Genomic DNA, 18,271 nt, shown 5'->3' on the forward strand with positions numbered 1-18,271 from the left:
AGCAAAAGGTGGGATCGAACCCAGGTCGATCGCGTCAAAAAGCCAAGGGCACACGCTTATCCATCTGCGCCACTGGAGCTGATGGTTTACAGCCACTTTTAACTAAATGTAAATAGACACCCCGTATTTTTTATTCCATAGTAAGGGCAATTCATACAATACATTTAAACTGAGCTACTTTAATACCATCTCCGAACTTTCTACCACGACTATGCTGTTCTTCGGCTGGTTCTTCCCTGTATACGTTGATTGACAGATGTCTCGTCCAGTCAGCGGTGAGTAATCCCAAACCAATGGCGCTGTCTCAAACTATACCTACCTCTTCCGGTTTGTCTGATTTGTCGTTGTGTTTTCTGACTTGTTATAATATTTTGTTTTTTTAGACTTGCATTTGCGTTTGTAATTTATTTTGTTTTCAGAATTGTGATTTGCTTTGCACTTCTCGGCCACCGTAAGTTTGCCTTTCAGTGTCTGCTTTGATCCGGTGGATGATGAAGGTTGTTTGTTGCTTGGAGTTGGCAGGGAATTTAATAAATGTCATTATGCCAGGGTGGTGGGTACATGAATGATGTGATTGTTTAATGTTTAATGATATGCTTGAGGGATATAGATGGATAGTCTATGTTCTGAGGGGAGTTTTGTCGATTTCTGTGGTCTGTAAAAGCTCTGTGAAGAGGTTTTAGAGTGAACTCCAAGCATTAAGGAAGGAAGCTCCTAATGGAAACATGACATGCGTTTCAACACATCCAGCTATTGCAACACGTGGCCCAATACATCAGAATATTTTAGGATCTCTCATAGTTGCCCTTTAATGCTGCCACTGTGGAGTTTGTGTGTGTGTACATGGTGCGTTTTATAGTGCAGATAGAGTTACTCAACCCTGAAGTGAAGTGAGGAGGTGTTTATGGTCAGTAAAGACTCTAGCCTTAGTGCTTTGTTTCATTGCTTCCCTTCCAGCTTTACTATCAACTGTACGGTTATGTAGGACTGGGTGATATTTTTCTTTTGTACCCTTATTTGATATATATCTCCATATTATGGTTTTGTATTTAAAATTTGCTTTGCCTTCTCTTTTTTCACCCAGTAAGAGGAACTGCTATTTTAACCAAACAGCCAAGGATACTCAAAATATTGTATGTAAGAACTAAAAAAAAAGATTAATAATAATTAAATCTTAAAAAAAAAAAACTGTTCTAACTAATTTATGTGCCAGGTGCCAGTATAACAATGCATGGTAGTATACAACAATATTTATCCACTTGTATTTTCTATATTTTGAATATTTTACTAAAATGTTTTAGTATTTGGAAAATGGTCATTTAACTGACAAATGAAGTGTTGAGTTTGAACAGGACAGTTTGAACTCTATCAATGCTAACACTGTTTTATTTAAAGACAGCATTAAAACATCTGTCGTAATGCATAATATGTCATAAGACATTATATATATATATATAGCTATATGACAATAAAAATTAATTTATTAAGGTATAGTTCATCCAAAAATGAAAATCCTGTCATTATTTATTCACCCTCAAGTTGTTCCAAACCTGTATGAATATGTTTCTTCTGTTTGTCTTTTTTCCATACTATGGAAGTCAGTGGCTACCGTCAACTGTTTGGTTACCAACATTCATCCAAAATATCTTCTGTGTTCAACAGAACAAAGAAATTCATACAGGTTTGGAACAACTTGAGGGTGCATTAAAAAAATTGACAGAATTTTAGGCTGAACTATCCCTTTAAAAATGAATTTTTTGTCAGCATTTCCAGATTCTTATAGACTTATAGACCCTTAGTATGCGACTGCTGCCTGTTGCACGGGGCAACGGTTGTCATGGCAATGAATACCCCATAATGATGGGGAGCGCAGGCTGCTGATTGGCCAGTGAGGGAATGTTAGTTCCTGCAAGAGAGAAGTGGGCATTACAGATTTATGCGCTCTGATGTGCGTCTAGCTAGCAGGTTTCCGGGGTTAACGGCATAAAATAAACATGTTCGTTTAGCCACTGCGATAGCGTCCGTCGAAATCACGCTATTTCACTTTCAGCGATACGTTGCTGTTCGTAGTCGGTGGTTTTGAAATATTAGAGCCTAGCGTGCAATCATTTGTTTTATGAAGCTCTCCGCTGTTGAACCTCTGGTGGTTTTTGTGCATGTTTTGTTTGTTCATTTTTACTGGGTTGGCAATCACAAACACCCATCCACCCACACACACTCTCTCTCTCTCTCTCTTGTTCTTTTTTCTCCTCATCTTTTTCCACCCCCTCCTCCCCTGTCGCTCTGTAGGAGTCACAGACCACTGTCATCCATAATGCAGTGGATGGGATTAAGGTACCCCACCACCACCACTCTTCTTCTTTCTTTCCCACCATCCGTCCTCTGTTTGATCTGCATCCCCACAATGCATTTCTGCTAATGTGACTACAGACTATGACATCATGCCTGTTGGCTGCATGAGTGACTCTTTTGACGTTTAATGTGTACTTGCACTCGTGCTCTTTGAAACTGGTTCAATAACTCATTACTATTAACAAATTGTGCCTAAACATAACATGCAAACAAGTATTCTAATGAAACGCATGTGGTGTCGAAGTATCGAGTCGTTTGTGTGCCGCTCCTTTCTGATTGTTTCCAGATAAATTGTAATAGTGATGTTTATGAATGATTATGACGATGGGAAATGACTCTTGACACATCAGATGTTTGCAGTATGAGGCTGAAGAGCAACAGTTGGAAATCTGTGTCATGATAAGAATATTAAACCTGCTGTCTCGGGTCTCTCTGCTTCTGACTGTGTGACAGAGAGACCTCTTGTGGGGGTCGTTGAAAGTGCCACTTGCGAAACAAGTTCCCTTGACATTAAAAAATGATTCCTGATGAAGTCTTTTTTTTTATTGCATTTTGTACTTCTAGTGGAAGAGAAATTACACAATTCATCTTTAAAAAAAAATAAAACAGAATAGAAATTAAATGGAATACATTTAAATGTAGATATTTCTTTGAAATAGAATTTCTCGTAATACTTGTACAGTCATTTTTGATTAATTTAATGCACCCGTGAAAAAAAGAATTATATATGTATGTGTGTATATATATATATATATGTGTATTATTTTTTTCTATTATTTAAATGAATTTATATTTTTAAACAGAGTTGTCGTGAATTTACTAGGGATTGTGCCTGCTGATTACAGTACATAATTTTATATGCAAGCAGCTTTTTAAATAAAACAAAACTGAAAAGTGGCTCATTTGTGCTAAGAGTAACAATGTCTTCATTAAAATACTTGAATTTATAGGCACAGAACCATGAATTTAACTATCTGTCAGTACAATGAAAATGTAAATGTTAAAGATTCATGCATGTGTTTCGAAAGCAAAGAAAATGTTTGGCTGCTGTATATTGAATTTATCCCGTTACTGAAGCAAGATTTTACAGAGGCAAGTGGGTGCAGAAGCAACACGTCGATTCTCCCAGGCGGCTGTAGTGAAGTGTAGATCTGGGTCGAGTTGTTCTGCCAGCGGTTGCTGTTCTGTGTGAATTCTGAATTGGGCTTAATCTCCCCCTTGAATATGAGCTATTAGACACTTGCGTGGGAAGCTGTCCATTTCACCACGTTTGACACTTTCCTTGTACAGGTGTAACAAGGTCTGTAGCGCAGCGTAGATGATGGAATGACAGAACAAAAGCCTTTTCAAGAGCACCTAATAATATCGCCCCACATACTGATGGCCTATTTACAGCAGGAGCTGGTGTCCTTGGTGATCGCTACGGTTACACTGTGACAGGTGCACGGTCCCGTTTCTCAGGTGACCATGCCCTCCTCCTCCTCCTCATTTCCTATTGAGACATCATTCTGTCGATGAATTCAGTTGAGTAATAAGGTACAAGAGGAAGTGCTGCGGTGCGTAAATACTTACAGCTACAAGGTGTTGTTGCAGACCCTTCAGCTTTGACTGTTTTCTCAATACGGCATGGCTCATTTAAAAATCCAAAATATTTGTTCAGACTTTATTTTAGTAAGAATTTTATTGCAATGGTTTTGCATCAGGACTCTGTTTTAAATTAGACATCAAGTGGTGACCCAACACAGGACCAAAATTATTTATCATACAGGTGGACATAGTCATTTTTTAAAGCTTTTTTAAATATTAAAATAAGGGTTATTATAGCATTATACCATAAAAAAATTTTTAAAAAATGAACTTTTTAAGCCCTTAAACTTCAATTAGTGTAACTTGATCTACTGAAATAACAAAAAAAAAAACTACAAAACTGAAATAAAAATTATAAATATATAAACTTTTTTTATATAAAGTTTTTTATTTCAGATTTTTGTGTGGCTTGTATTTCCGCTTTGTTCAATAATTCAATTACCAAAAATGATTTAGGTAATAATAATAGTATGTTAAAAAATAGTTTTAGTTAACAGAAATAACACTGATTTAATTTACTTTTACTTTTTGACCCTACTCAATGTATGTTTTGCAAGGTTCTCCTTTCTGTTAAACATAATTTATTGGACTGTCCAGCTTTTAATGTACAGAGAAAACTCTTTTATGAAGCGAACTCACTTAAAGAGTTTAGTCAAATTTTACTAGGAAAAGTTTTAGAATTTTTAGCACATGTTAATGTAAAAAATCTTGTGTGATATAACTTGTGTTTGTTTGTTTGTTTGCTGGTTTTTATTGTATTTATTAGACTTGTTTTTTTTTAAATTGTTTTTGCCATGAAAATAGCCTTTGATGCTGACATGGCATTAAATAAATATATGCTATGCTTTTACTTTTTCTTTTATATATTTTGGTCAAGTTTTTTTGAAGATTAGGATTAGAATTTGATCGTCTTCTAATGCCAGAATATATTCAATCATTCAGTTGGACATAACCCCAATTTTCAAATCCACACTTTATTTTTCTTTTCAGTCAGAAGTTCTGAGGCTGCTTAGTAAGACCCATCAAATCACATCTAAGAAATTGAACATGAATTCACATGATGCAAAATAAATGTGCATCCAGTATGCACCAAAGAAGACTGCTGCAGGCCAAGAATATGTTGTTTTATATTACTCTCGGAGCGTGGAAGCGTTTGCAGTATTCTTGTACTCAGCTCTCAGATTTCAGCACAGGATATTGTGAAATTAGGAAAGAGAATTGAGTTCATAACGTTCATTCCTGGTGGAGGTGTGGCCTGTGTTTAATATCATTACGTATGTGAGTGGGATTATAACAAACATAACAAGCCTCTTCTAATGGCCATGCATCATTGAACGGTTAATTGTGCGTGTGATTCCCCAGAGTTCTGCTGTTTATGTGTTCATTTATGGTGTGTGTGTATGACAATTTGAGAGGGGGCTTTGGCACTAGCTGGTGTAATTCTTTCTGAAAAATGTTAATATATTGTCTAACTAATTGGCGCTCTGTGTCTGAATATCACAGGAGTCATCAGACAGCAGTAATGCCACAGTGGAGGACGAGGAAATGAAAGGTAAGACTCAACTATCAGCATTTGTATGGAACAACACACAAGCTTTTGTTCAGACAGGCTGCAACAATCTGATAGTTGTTTGTAATCTGAATAGCAAAGATAATATAATGTAGTTTGAAATCCAATTAAAATCAGATTTTTGTTCAGTACATTCAGGGTGTCATCTTTCTGCAATGACATCTCCTCTCTTACAGTATGTCTTTTCACATCGGGCTGATTCGAAAGGGATTGTTCACCCAAAAATGGAAATTCTGTATTGAATAATTAAAATGAATAGTTATTTACTCATCTTTGTGTTGTTCTATGACTGTATGATTTGCTTTCTTCTCCAAAACACAAAAGAAGAGATTTTAAAGAATGTTTTAACAGTTTTTTCCATGCAGTGAAGGTCAGTGGGATCCAAAACAACACTGAACCTCATTGACTGTCATTGCATAGACGACAAAAAAAAAAATTTCTTTGGAATATTCTTGTGGATATCTTCTTTTGTGTTGCACAGAAGTAAAATACAGGTTTGGCAAGTAAATGAAAGAGTCTTCATATTTGGGTGTACTATCACTTTAAGTATTTTTTTATGGCGAGCAATATATAGTTGATGAGAGATGTTGACTACACTGTCAAAATCAGATTTTACATAGTTACAAAGCAAACCGTCAGTCCTAAATATTCATATTCATATTTGGAAAAACAAATCAGATTTACACTACCATTTAAAAGTTTGTTTTATGGAAAGACATTTTTATTCAGCAATGATGAATTAAATTGATCAAAAGTGATTGTAATAACATTCCAAAAGCCTTCTATTTCAAATGAATGCTGTTCTTTTGAACTTTATATTAATTGGGAAAAAAAATGGAAAAATATTAAGCAGCCCATTTGTTTTCAATGTTGTTTATAAGAATTGAACAGAAATTATTAGAATGATTTCTGAAGGATCATGTGACACTGAAGACTTCAGTTTTCAGCTTTTCCATCACAAGAATAAATTGCATTTTAAAATGTATTCAAATAGAAAACAGTTCTTTTAAATTGTAATAACATTTCACAATATTACTGGTTTACCTGTATTTTTGATCAAATAAATGCAGCCTTGGAAAGCGTTAGAGAATTCTTAAAAAAAATTTTTTAAAAAACATTAAGATCTTACCGACCTCAAACTTTTTAAATGGTAGTGTATGCAGAGTAGAAACAAAAGTCTATAAACATTTGATATTCACGTCATGGTCCATTAATAGTAAACTGAGAAATGTAGTGAGAAGTTTTTATCCTGAGCTCATTCGGTGCTCACTTCTGGGCTCAAAACTGTGTTCTGGGTTGGTGTCAGCTCTCTCTGCCCCAGAACAAGGCAAGGGCACCTTGTGCTATAATTAAGCTCAGTGGGAAACAGAGACCCTGGCTATTTCAGAGCATGTGTGCGAGTGTGTGTATGAGCAGAAAACTTGCCGCCAAATTTCTGGGCAGACAGCGTGCATGACAGGAGTGTGATGTCTTGTTTTCGCAATCACACAAAAGAGACGGTGAGAAGGGTGTGTGTGTGTGTGTGTGTGTGTGTTACTTCTAGGTGGTGTTGGGAAATATCTGGCTGCAATAGTTGAGTGATGAATTATGGCGCAGCTGTTACAAAGTTAGCTTTATAACATCTATGCTAGCTTGACTGTAAAGCACTTGAATAGAGGCAGTTTATAAGGACTGTAAATGATTAGTTTCAAGCTTTGAATATGTGTTTTTGAGTCAATCACGTTGATTTCTGCAACTTGCTAGCATGATTTTTATGGTCCTGTTTAGTTTGTTTAGTCCAGTTTAGTCCTGTTTAGTCCAGTATTGATTTGATTTGGGAAAATATTCTATTTTGTTGTGTTTTATTGTATTATGTTTCATTATATTTACTGTACTGTTTGATTAAGTTTTGGTTGTCATCTTTTGCTCAGTCTTTGTTTTGCTTCGTTCCTGTTGATAGTAATACAAGCAGATTTCATGCGCTGCAGAAAATAGCTGGTAGAACTTACGAAATAAAACATTTAGAGATGTTTATGCTTAAAACTAATGAAAAAAATCTGCCAGTGGAACAAGACAAAATAATTAATTATATTCTAGATAGATTCTCTGAAAGCAAGTCTTTATAATGTGTCCAGTTTTGCTTCTCATATACTTGTCTTGTTTTAAAGGAATACTTCATCCCAAAATTTCTGATTCTTAAGTGTCTTGTAACCAAACTTCATGAAGTCAGACCTACTCTACTGGCATAGAATTTTCGGTTTTGGGTGACATATTCCATTAAGTATCTTTCATTTAAAAATAGAATTTTTGGATTGCATATCATTCGTTGGTCTTGTATACTGCAGTAACACTTAGCTGGAACACCACACTTCACATGAAGGCATCTCGCTCCTCCGGCCTTTTCTAGGCTTGAGAATGGCTGCAACAACCCTGTTGACATCAGTATGCTTTCTGTGTCCCATCTCTCTCTCTCTCTGTGCGATGTTGGGGGGCGTGTCACAGGAAAGCTTGTAGATAACAGTTCAGTTCAGTCAAACCCCAGCACCCAGCCTGACTCCGCCCACACACCTCCCGGCCCCTCCCCCGCTCTCTTCAGTAAGTGCCCTCTGACTGCCGTGACCTCATCCACCGTCCCATAATCCCCTTTTGCATGTGTGTGATGCCGATCAGCAATAAAATTAGTAAAGTTGTGCCATCAAATGAGAAGCATTAATGAAGATTGTAGTTGTAATTTGTGTTCTCATTAGTAAATGGATACCTTAATGTTTTTAGTTTAGCAGTTTTCTGTGTCCTAAATGTTTAACCATTTTCAGGTGTTTTTTCTGGATTTATTTAGATGGATAATTCAACAAAAAAAATGAAAATTGTCATCATTTACTCACCTTACTTTCATGTTCTTCCAAGCGTGTATGAGTTTATTTTCCTCTAAGGGGGGTGTTTACACAAAATGCCATTTTCAACAAAAAAAATGGAAAACCTTTAATGTGTTTTCGCCATTCATTTACACAAGTTTCAAAGTGCGAGTTTTTGAAAATGATACTGTTATAGTCTCGAATATTAGCATCAAATTTTTTTATGTCATGGGCATGCGTATTACGTGTTTGAATAGTGTTCCTTTAAAAAGTGATATTGCCAACTACTGGCCTGGCATGCATAATACAGCACTGTAAGTTGTTTTCGTGGATCCAGGAATCGTTTTTGACAAAGTTGTCGTCTGTGCACAAAAAAACGCACAGGAAAAGCTTTTCCGTTTTTAGCTTATTGTTGTTGTATAAACGTACCCTGAAAAAGAAATTAGATATTATAAATATATATGTAATGTGTGTGTATATATATATATATATATATATATATATATATATGCACATTATCGTTCAAAATTTTGGGGTCACTTAAGATTTTTTTTTTAAGTATTGCATGCCCACTGAGACTTTTATTTAATCAAAATTTCAGAAATTAAGTAATATTGTGAAATAACATTACAATTTAAAATAACTTATATTTGAATATATTTCAAAATGTGATTTATTCCTGTGATGGGAAAACTGTATTTTCAGCATTACTTTAGTGCTACATGATCCTTTAGAGATCATTCTGATAAGCTGAATTGATGTTCAAGAAACATTTCTTATTCTGGATTCTTTGATGAATAGAAAATAGAAAACCGTTTATTCCTAATTACCTTTAAAGGGAAAGTTCACCCAAAAGTGTAAATTCAGTCATTAATTACTCACCCTCATGTCGTTCCAAACCCGCAAGACGTTTGTTCATCTTCGGAACACAAATTAAGATATTTTTGATGAAATTTTAATTTGTGTTCCGAAGATGAACGAAGGTCTTACGGGTTTGGAACGACATGAGGGTGAGTAATTAATGGCAGAATTTTCATTTTTGGGTGGTTCATTCATTTGCTATGGTCTTATGGTAACTTTGTGTAAAAAGGCTGAAATTATTTACTAATAAATCTTACTTCTACTGCAGCTCAGATACCCAAAAATCATTGAATTGTATACAATGATAAAATACCCATTTTTGAGTTAACTGTTCCATTAATGCCACTGCTATTCCTGTTCCGCTCCTTTTCTAAGCTCAACTCCACTCTGTTATTTCTGTCCTGCCCTGTCTGGGCCCACAGCTGCCACTAAGTTCACTGATCTATTGGGTGTGGTACGTCGGGGCTCGGTGCCCACATCTGATGGTGAGGGGGGAAGCACTATCACTCCAGCTGTTGTTTCTGCCCCCTCCACTCCCCAGACCCCCAGCACTCCCACACAGAGTAAGTCCCTGATGGACCAGTATGCAAGAGAGGTCATTCAGGAGAAGTTGCTGACTCCATGTTTATTACAAATTTGTCACTCACTGCATATTTGATTCGCCATGTTTTCTCCTAGCAGCTAGTTGTTTATCTCTCTTTTTTCTGTCATCTGCCTTTCGTCAATTATGCATCCAGTGTCACGTTTGACTGACCTAGTGAGCAGTGTGCGCAGACCTACAGCCCCTCATACAGACAGTGAGCCATCAGCAGCCAGCAGACCCCTTACTGCCCCAGTATCTGCCCCATCACACCCCTCCCCTTCCCCTGCCCAACCGTCCACCAGCCCCCTGCCGTCAGCACATTGTGAGTATGTGGTATAGGTGTCTGTGCTTGCATTACTGGCACAGCAGCATGAGTTTTTGATTTCCTGGGAGTATAGAAAGGCAGCGGTGATGCTACTGGGCTAACATGCATACAGTGTGGATTTCACGGGTGATTTAATCACATTGCTGTGTACACCTGGGAGTAGCATGTGTCGTGTCTCAAATGCATCATCTGTGACCACTTTTGTATTATGAAGAGGAGAGTGTCTCACAAGTGTTATTGCAGGCTTTTACAGCACATACACACACACACAAAATTATATCCCCAGAGTTGAGGGCTTTATTAAAATAACATTAATAGAAAATAATGTGTGTCTGTGTATATATATATATATATATATTAGGGGTGCAACGGTTCAACTTACTGTTCGGTTTGTATCACGGTTTTAGAGTCACGCGATACAGTATGTTCAGCCGACTATGTCTGCTAGGATACCCACCAAGACGGGCATTTTGACATAATTTTTGTGTGAATTTGTCCATTCAAGCGATGTAAAATAACATTGCATATTTGACTGAATAAATTAAAGATTAATCCTTATTAAAATTACAAAAGTTATTCAATCAAGAGCAGTGAGAGATTTCCGTGTTGTTGTAGAGAACGGTACGGTTCGATATTTTACTGAGAACCGTTGCACTCCTAATATATATATATATTTATATATACGTCTCTCATGGCTTCCAATAGGGATGGGCGATATACCGGTAGACACGATTAAGTGGTAGAATTTTGTCAACCGGTAGAGATTTCAGACTATCATCTCAATCGCGGTTACACGCTCATGTGACTTTGCTGTGTTACGTGGTGACGAAAATGTATCGTTTGCACACGTTTTTAAGCATTGTGGGTTAAAAACAAGTGATTTTAAGCCACTGAAATGCAGTCAGCAGCGAAAAAGAACTCATTTCACTATATGCGTGCGCTGTCTGAGAGAGTTATTTTTGCCGCTTTATAAGCCTTGAATGGGTAAATACACACACTTGTATGTTTCAAAATGCCCATCTTTGCAAGCTTCCTCGTAATCCACATCCACAGTAATTAAAGTGTTAAGTCAAAGCAAACAACTGAGAAAGAAAACATGTGCAACAGTATATTGGATCCAGGCAGCTCTTAAAGTGACAGCAGTCTAATATTCCTGCTGTCTGTCATTCATGTTAATCAAACAACAAAAGAGAGAAAATCTCCCACTGCTCTTGACTAAATCACTTTTGTAACTTTAATAAGAAGAAATATATATTTAATTTAGACAGTGAACATATTCCTGCTGTCTGTCATTCATGTTAATCAAACAACAAAAGAGAGAAAATCTCCCACTGCTCTTGACTAAATCACTTTTGTAACTTTAATAAGAAGAAATATATATTTAATTTAGACAGTGAACAATATGCAGTGTTTTATACATTTAATTACTTTATACCATGTATGTAGCTTTTCTTATTTATTTGTTCTACTGTAGTTTATTTTTTGTCCTATTGCTTGTAATTAGTTTCTTATTCTTATTAAATTGCTGACTGTTTACTTGTCTTCAGTGAGCTAGATTTATAAAAAAAAAACTTTTTTTGGCTAGTATTAGTATTTTTTGTGATATTGACACTGGTGACAAGAATTATGATATTTCTATGGTATCAAAACTTTTGATATCATAAAGACCTTATTTAAAGCAAAAATAAATATATAGTGATATATATCGTTACTGTGAAAGAAAATTACTCGTATAGTGATTTTGGTCATATCGCCCACCCCTAGCTTTCAAGGCTGCATTTATTAGATAAAAAATACAGTAAAAACAGTAATATTGTGAAATATTATTACATTTAAAAAAGATTTCTAATTTGATATATTTTAAAATAGTAAAAGTCATTTTTCCTGCATTGGCAAAGCTGAATTTTCAGCAGCCAATTCAGTTTTCTTCTTAAAAATGTAAAATGTAAATCCAACATAATAATTATTATATATTTAAATAATCCAAACAAACCATTTGTGATTGGACCACCTGGTTTTACAGAGAATTATTGCATTGTGTTGCCTGTAGATATTGAGTTGTAATGTAACCTTCAGTTATTTGAGCTGTGGTATTTAGAGTCCTGTGACTAACAGAGTTGGAAAGGAAATGCTGTGTGAGAGAGCATGGACGGTAGAGTAGGTGGCTGAAATCTGTTTGGGTGGATGTTCAAACAACCTGTTTTTTTTCTGTTTTGTTTAACACATTATAAATGAGTGCTGAATAACATAGAGTGAACCTGTGGAATGTTTTAAAGGAGATGACTTTGCTTACCCATAATGCTCCTCCTGCGCATACTAGTACAAGATAAGTTGGCTCCTGTTAACACTTGACCTCCTCTTTCTACAGCACGCAAACAGGAGATCATCAAAATCACTGAGCAGCTTATTGAGGCCATCAACAATGGCGACTTTGAAGCCTATGCGTAAGTCACTTGTGTATTTTTAACTTTATTTACTATACCGTAAACGAGATGGCACTGAAACAATGATTTTAATTCTTTCCAGTAAAATCTGCGACCATGGACTCACCTGCTTTGAACCTGAGGCCTTGGGAAACCTGGTGGAGGGGATGGACTTCCACAGATTTTACTTTGAGAACTGTAAGTTGAGTCTGATTACTCTTCACTTCTATCCTGACGTCTGTTCATTAAAGTGTGGCCATTTCTCACTCGGTCATAGTGCTGTCTAAGAACAGTAAGCCCATCCACACCACCATCCTCAACCCTCACGTGCACCTGATTGGAGAGGAGGCCGCCTGCATCGCCTACATCCGCCTCACGCAATATGTGGATGGGCAGGGCCGGCCGCGCAGCAGCCAATCGGAAGAGACGAGGGTGTGGCATCGTCGCGACTCCAAATGGCAGAATGTCCATTTCCACTGTTCGGGAGCTCCAGCCGCCCCTCTACAGTGAAGGTACATCCTCGTATAGACGGATATAATGTTATTTAATGCTAGAGTCTTTAACAAATTATCCTTGTGCCTTAATCAAATTTTCAGTTTGAATTTGAATTTAAATTAAAAAAGAAAACTGCTATTTAAACTTGTAATATTATTTCACAATATTACTGTTTTTAATACAGAGTTCTGGCATGAAACTCTAGATGGCGCAGTCCGATAGGTCTAGCTCAATCTGACCTGGCGACATCATTGTCACATGGCAGCTGATTGGTTCTCTCCTGTATCGGTAGCCAATGAGCTTACTGCTCAATATTCAAATGGCTTTTGTTTGCTGTAGCAGTTTGCAGCGCGCACAGAAACTCTCCACCTTCCCCAGCTCCACCTGTATAGATCTGCTACGGGGTGATTCATGTATGCTATATGGTAGGGCTGTCAAAATGTATGAAAAACTAAATTCGAATTTATTACTTAAATATTATCAATATTCAAATTATATTCACATTTAAAAGGCATAATTTCAGTTAGGGGGACAAAAAGCTGTTGGCTTCTCTCCTGAGGCCACAAAAGGGCGCATTGAGCAAAATAGTATGCACGTTTCTTCAAAGCATAATAAAATAACACAACTATCTTTGAAAAAAGTGCATAATGTTTAAAATAATGTTTATAAACCATATATAATTAATAAAGTTGCTTAAACAATTAGAAACAAAACAGCATTATGCATGTATGTATAGTTTAATACAAAGGACCGAAAACCAATCACGAGTACTTTCTTCATTTAACATCTTCCCCGCATTGATTGTTCTCTTTTTTTTGAATGTTCATTTTGAATGAACAACGTAGCAGCGCCGCATCTAGTGGGTTCAAATGGACATGCTAACAAAAGCATTAAAATGCAACGACACTTACATTGTCGTCGCATTTCGTGCACCACTGATAGGGCTGCCTGACGCACAGCTAAAATTCGAATGCAACGTTTTTGCATTCGAATGTGGATTTTTATTTTAAATTCGAAGAATATTCGAAATTCGAATTTTTTTTTGACAGCCCTACTATATGGGGGTTATTCATATGTTATATGTGCAGCAGCAGTATTTCTTACATGCTTTCCGCAGCATGTTGTGGATGTATTGGCAGTCTGCCGCAGCAGCAGCGTAGCAGATCTATTCCGACAAGACCAAATACATTAACATTGTCATGTACATTACAATGCCAATCCCTCCGAGAGTTGTCATGACAGAACTGTATTTTTGATCAAGTTAATGCAGTGTTGGTAAGCATTTTAAAAAAACAAATAGAAAATCGTAGCCGTCCCAAGCTTTTGAATAGTAGTGTACAGTTGTGTACATAAGTTTACATACCCCTTGCAGAATATGCAAAATGTTCATAATTTTAACAAAATAAGAGGGATCATGAAAATTGCATGTTATTTTTTTATTTAGTACTGTCTTGAATAAGCTATTTCACATAACAGATGTTTATATATACTCCACAAGACAAAATAATAACTGAATTTGTAAAAATGAACCCGTTCAAAAGTTTGCATACCCTTAAATCTTAATACTGTGTGTCATTTCCTGGATGATCCATGACTGTTTTTATGTTTTGTGATAGTTGTTCACGAGTCCCTTGTTTGTCCTGAACAGTTCAACTGCCTGTTGTTCTTCTGAAAAATCCTCCAGCTCCTGCACATTCTTTGGTTTTCCAGCATCTTCTGCATATTTGAACCCTTTCCAGCAGTGACTGTATGATTTTGAAATCCATCTTTTCACTCTGAGGACAATAGAGGGACTCATACATAACAATTACAAAAGGTCAAAACATTTACTGATGCTCAAGAAGGCAACACGATGCATTAAAGGCACAGTATGTACGTTTTCGCCGCTAGAGGGCGCGTATTCAAAATAAACAAAGAGACAAAGGCGTAGTTTGATGACGCCGTGACTGAGTGTGGAATCATGGGAGTTGTCGTCTTCATCCCCACAGCCGATGCAATCCGACGCGACCCGGGCAGAAAACATGTTCATGGATGAGCTAATGTATTAAAGATTTATTAACGTCATAGTATGAAACAGAGTGAGGCTGAAAGCCGTCAAAGCGAAACGAGTCCGCTGAAGCAATTGCTAAGGAGAGACGAGAGCGACATGGCTCGAAAGCAGCGGAGCTTTTATTATGCCACAGTCGACCGCTTCCGCTCCTTCCGGTCGTGCGTATGTGGGGAAAAAAAGCCAATATTGGTACATATTGTGCCTTTAAGAGCGGGGGGGTGTAAACTTTTTGAATTGGATGATCAGGGTAAATTGTCCTTATTTTGTCTTCTGGGAAACATGTAAGTATTTATGTAGCTTCTGAAGTGCAGTACTAAATGAAAAAAATACGATCTTTAATAAATATCAGAAAATTTACACATCATCATCCTGTTCAATCCTGGCTCTTAATGCATCGTGTTGCCTTCTTGAGCATCAGTACATGTTTTCACCTTTTGTAATTGTTTTGTATGAGTCCCCTCAATTGTCCTCAGAGTGAAAAGATGGATCTCAAAATCATACAGTCACTGCTGGAAAGGGTTCAAATATGCAGAAGATGCTGGAAAACCAAAGAATGTGCAGGAGCTGGAGGATTTTTCAGAAGAACAACAGGCAGTTAAACTGCTCAGGACCAACAAGGGACTCGTGAACAACTATCAGAAAACATAAAACAGTCATGGATCATCCAGGAAATGACACACAGTATTAATATTGAAGGGTATGTAAACTTTTGAACGGGGTCATTTTTATAAATACAGGTATTATTTTGTCTTGTGGAGTATATATAAACATCTGCTTACTTAATAGCTTATTCAAGACAGTACTAAATAAAAACTAACATGCAATTTTCATGATCCCTCTTATTTTGTGAAAATTAACATTTTGCATATTCTTCAAGGGGTATGTAAACTTATGAGCACAACTGTATATAGAGAGACTGGGGCTAGTTGTCTCGCTTTTTAGGGCAGGTTCATTTATTGAAGTCATTTTCTGTGTCTTAAAATCTTGGCTACATTTAACACATTGACCTGTAGATCTGGTTTTTAACACTGATTTTTGAAATATGAAATGCTCTCTATCATATCTTTTGTTTATATTTAGCTATGTTTACTTTAAAAGTAAATTATAAAGAGTCATAAAAATGTGTTAGATTTGCAAACAAAAAGTAAACAAATTTGAAGGACATGTGACAGCTTGCCTCAAAGTTGCGCTTAAATTTAAAAAAAACTTAATCTTCATTATATAGTTGCCTTGAAATATGATGATATCAGATTTTTAGTTTGGAAGATATAATTCACCACTGTGAGAGAGAAAACACATTTTGGTCTTTTAGCCCTTGTGACAGTTACACTATAAAAATACCTTTTGAAGTTGTAAATAAAACAGATTGTTGGGAGTACGTCTTTCTACTTCAAAATGTTCCATTTAACTCAGTATTTCTTTGTAATTAATTGTGAAATTGACTAGCAATTTCTAAGTGAAAATTGTTTCTAAACCCTTTTTTTTTTAGTGTAGCCTTGCTCTGCTCATTGCACATTCTTGAACAAATGTTGTTGTTGTTGTTGTTGTACAAAGTGATGATGACACACAGCTAACAATCTTTTCTTTCCTCAGGTTGAGCTCATTGTAGCCACATCTAACAAGAGTGCCCAGCCAGAAATGGAGAGTGCAAGAGTGAAAGAGAGAGAGTGAGGGAGGGGGGAAGTTGGAGAGAGGGAGGAAGGAAAGTGACCCTCCCACACAGGGCCCGGCCCCCTCGCCTGTCAATCACCTCACCTGCCAATCACTTTTGTGCATCGTCTTTTGTCTTACCGTCAACTTTACCCCCTCCCTCCCTCGCTCCCAGACACGTCCCTATATCTTTACACCCGTGCAGAGACTCCCTTTGTTGTGCACATGTGCTGTGTGGAGTTGGACAGTCTTTGATTAGTACGGATAATAAGGCCTCAGCGAGTCGTCTGTGAAATGCCATGCTCTCCGTCGCACCTTCCCAGTGTGAATAATGTTACACTGATTCGCCGTCCTCACTTACAGTGTGTTGATTTTCAATATTATTGTTGTTATTATTAATATGATTAATATTGTTCTTACTGTTGTTATTAGTATTAAATACAAAGGCAATTGTAAGTGTCACTTACACAATTCACGTTCTGGATGCCAATGATTTTTAATTTATGCCTTTTCTTTTCCGAACATTTTTGGCGAGCATGAGTTATTCTGTATATCCAAAGCGGCCTCAGTGATATAGAGAAATAATGGCCACCGTTTATGTACAGGCTTCTCAGTGTGATTCATATCCAACCGACGCATCTGTCCATGTGTTTAAACGTTAGTGGACATATGTTGGTATGTGTGACTGTTTTGGGGCAGATTCTACCAGAGCCTGAGTAAAAACGACGTGATGTTCGGGGTCTTCCAGCTTTAATCGTTATTTCTAGCATCATTAGTGCAGATTTGGGAAAACTCGGCAGATTTTCTGTCAGTTGGCGAACTTTGTATTGGATAAACAACTCCTTGTTCTGGAAAGCCACAATTGTTCTTTATATGTAACCTGTGACACCAGTTGCAACGTTAGTATTAGACGGGTGTGCCTCACACGTCCTGAAAAGTGAAGCTGCGGGCTCTTTGATCGCCCCCTGGTGGCTGGCTGCAGTACAGGTCATAAACCCCGCCCTCTCCATGTAAACGAATGGGACTTGAGTCAAAATAAAAAAATTAATTACACTTCCAATACAATTTTCCGAAAGATGGTTTTGGTCATTTAAGGTAGTTGTTATCACGCTGATATATGTTCAATTGTTCGTTTTTGTGATAAGTTTGATTTTAGCTAGTAATTTGATGCTGTAAAAACGGGGCGTGTCGTTAAGGTTGATTGGGTCTGCAGGAGTTTGGGTGGGAGTTTGATACCGCGCTCCACCTTACGACACTACTGCGCAGACTCTGGCTCCAAACGAATCTCTACTGCGCAGACTTGGGCTCCAAACAATTCTCTACTGCGCAGACTCTGGCTCCAAATTACATCATTTACTCAAGATGGCAGCGGCCATACTGAGATGCGTTGGCTTCACTTTTATATAGTGGAAGGAATAGGAGATGTCGTCGTCCATCTTTTTTTACAGTCTATGGAATTAGATATTAGTGTTGCGCTTTTTTGGATTTTTTTTTTTTCGTTACTACTTCAGCTGAGCCAGCGGTGTTCGGAAAGCGCCCATACA

The 18,271-nt window shown here is 37.0% G+C and overlaps 1 protein-coding gene across 1 annotated transcript in view; it reads left to right on the top strand.

Annotated features, from left to right (window-relative positions):
• Positions 1-17,687, top strand: part of LOC107743337 (calcium/calmodulin-dependent protein kinase type II subunit beta-like) — a 73,551-nt gene extending 55,864 nt beyond the window's left edge. Inside the window, exons 17-21 of the mRNA XM_016556510.1 lie at positions 5,443-5,491; positions 12,478-12,553; positions 12,636-12,730; positions 12,810-13,044; positions 16,671-17,687. Of these exons, the coding sequence (XP_016411996.1) occupies positions 5,443-5,491; positions 12,478-12,553; positions 12,636-12,730; positions 12,810-13,042 (453 nt within the window). The 3' untranslated portion in view covers positions 13,043-13,044; positions 16,671-17,687. The remainder of the gene's footprint in view (positions 1-5,442; positions 5,492-12,477; positions 12,554-12,635; positions 12,731-12,809; positions 13,045-16,670) is intronic.
• Positions 17,688-18,271: the final 584 nt, after the last annotated feature.

Source organism: Sinocyclocheilus rhinocerous, unplaced genomic scaffold (assembly GCF_001515625.1).
Source record: "Sinocyclocheilus rhinocerous isolate Xijiao unplaced genomic scaffold, SAMN03320098_v1.1 scaffold2844, whole genome shotgun sequence".
Classification (NCBI taxonomy): Eukaryota; Metazoa; Chordata; class Actinopteri; order Cypriniformes; family Cyprinidae; genus Sinocyclocheilus; species Sinocyclocheilus rhinocerous.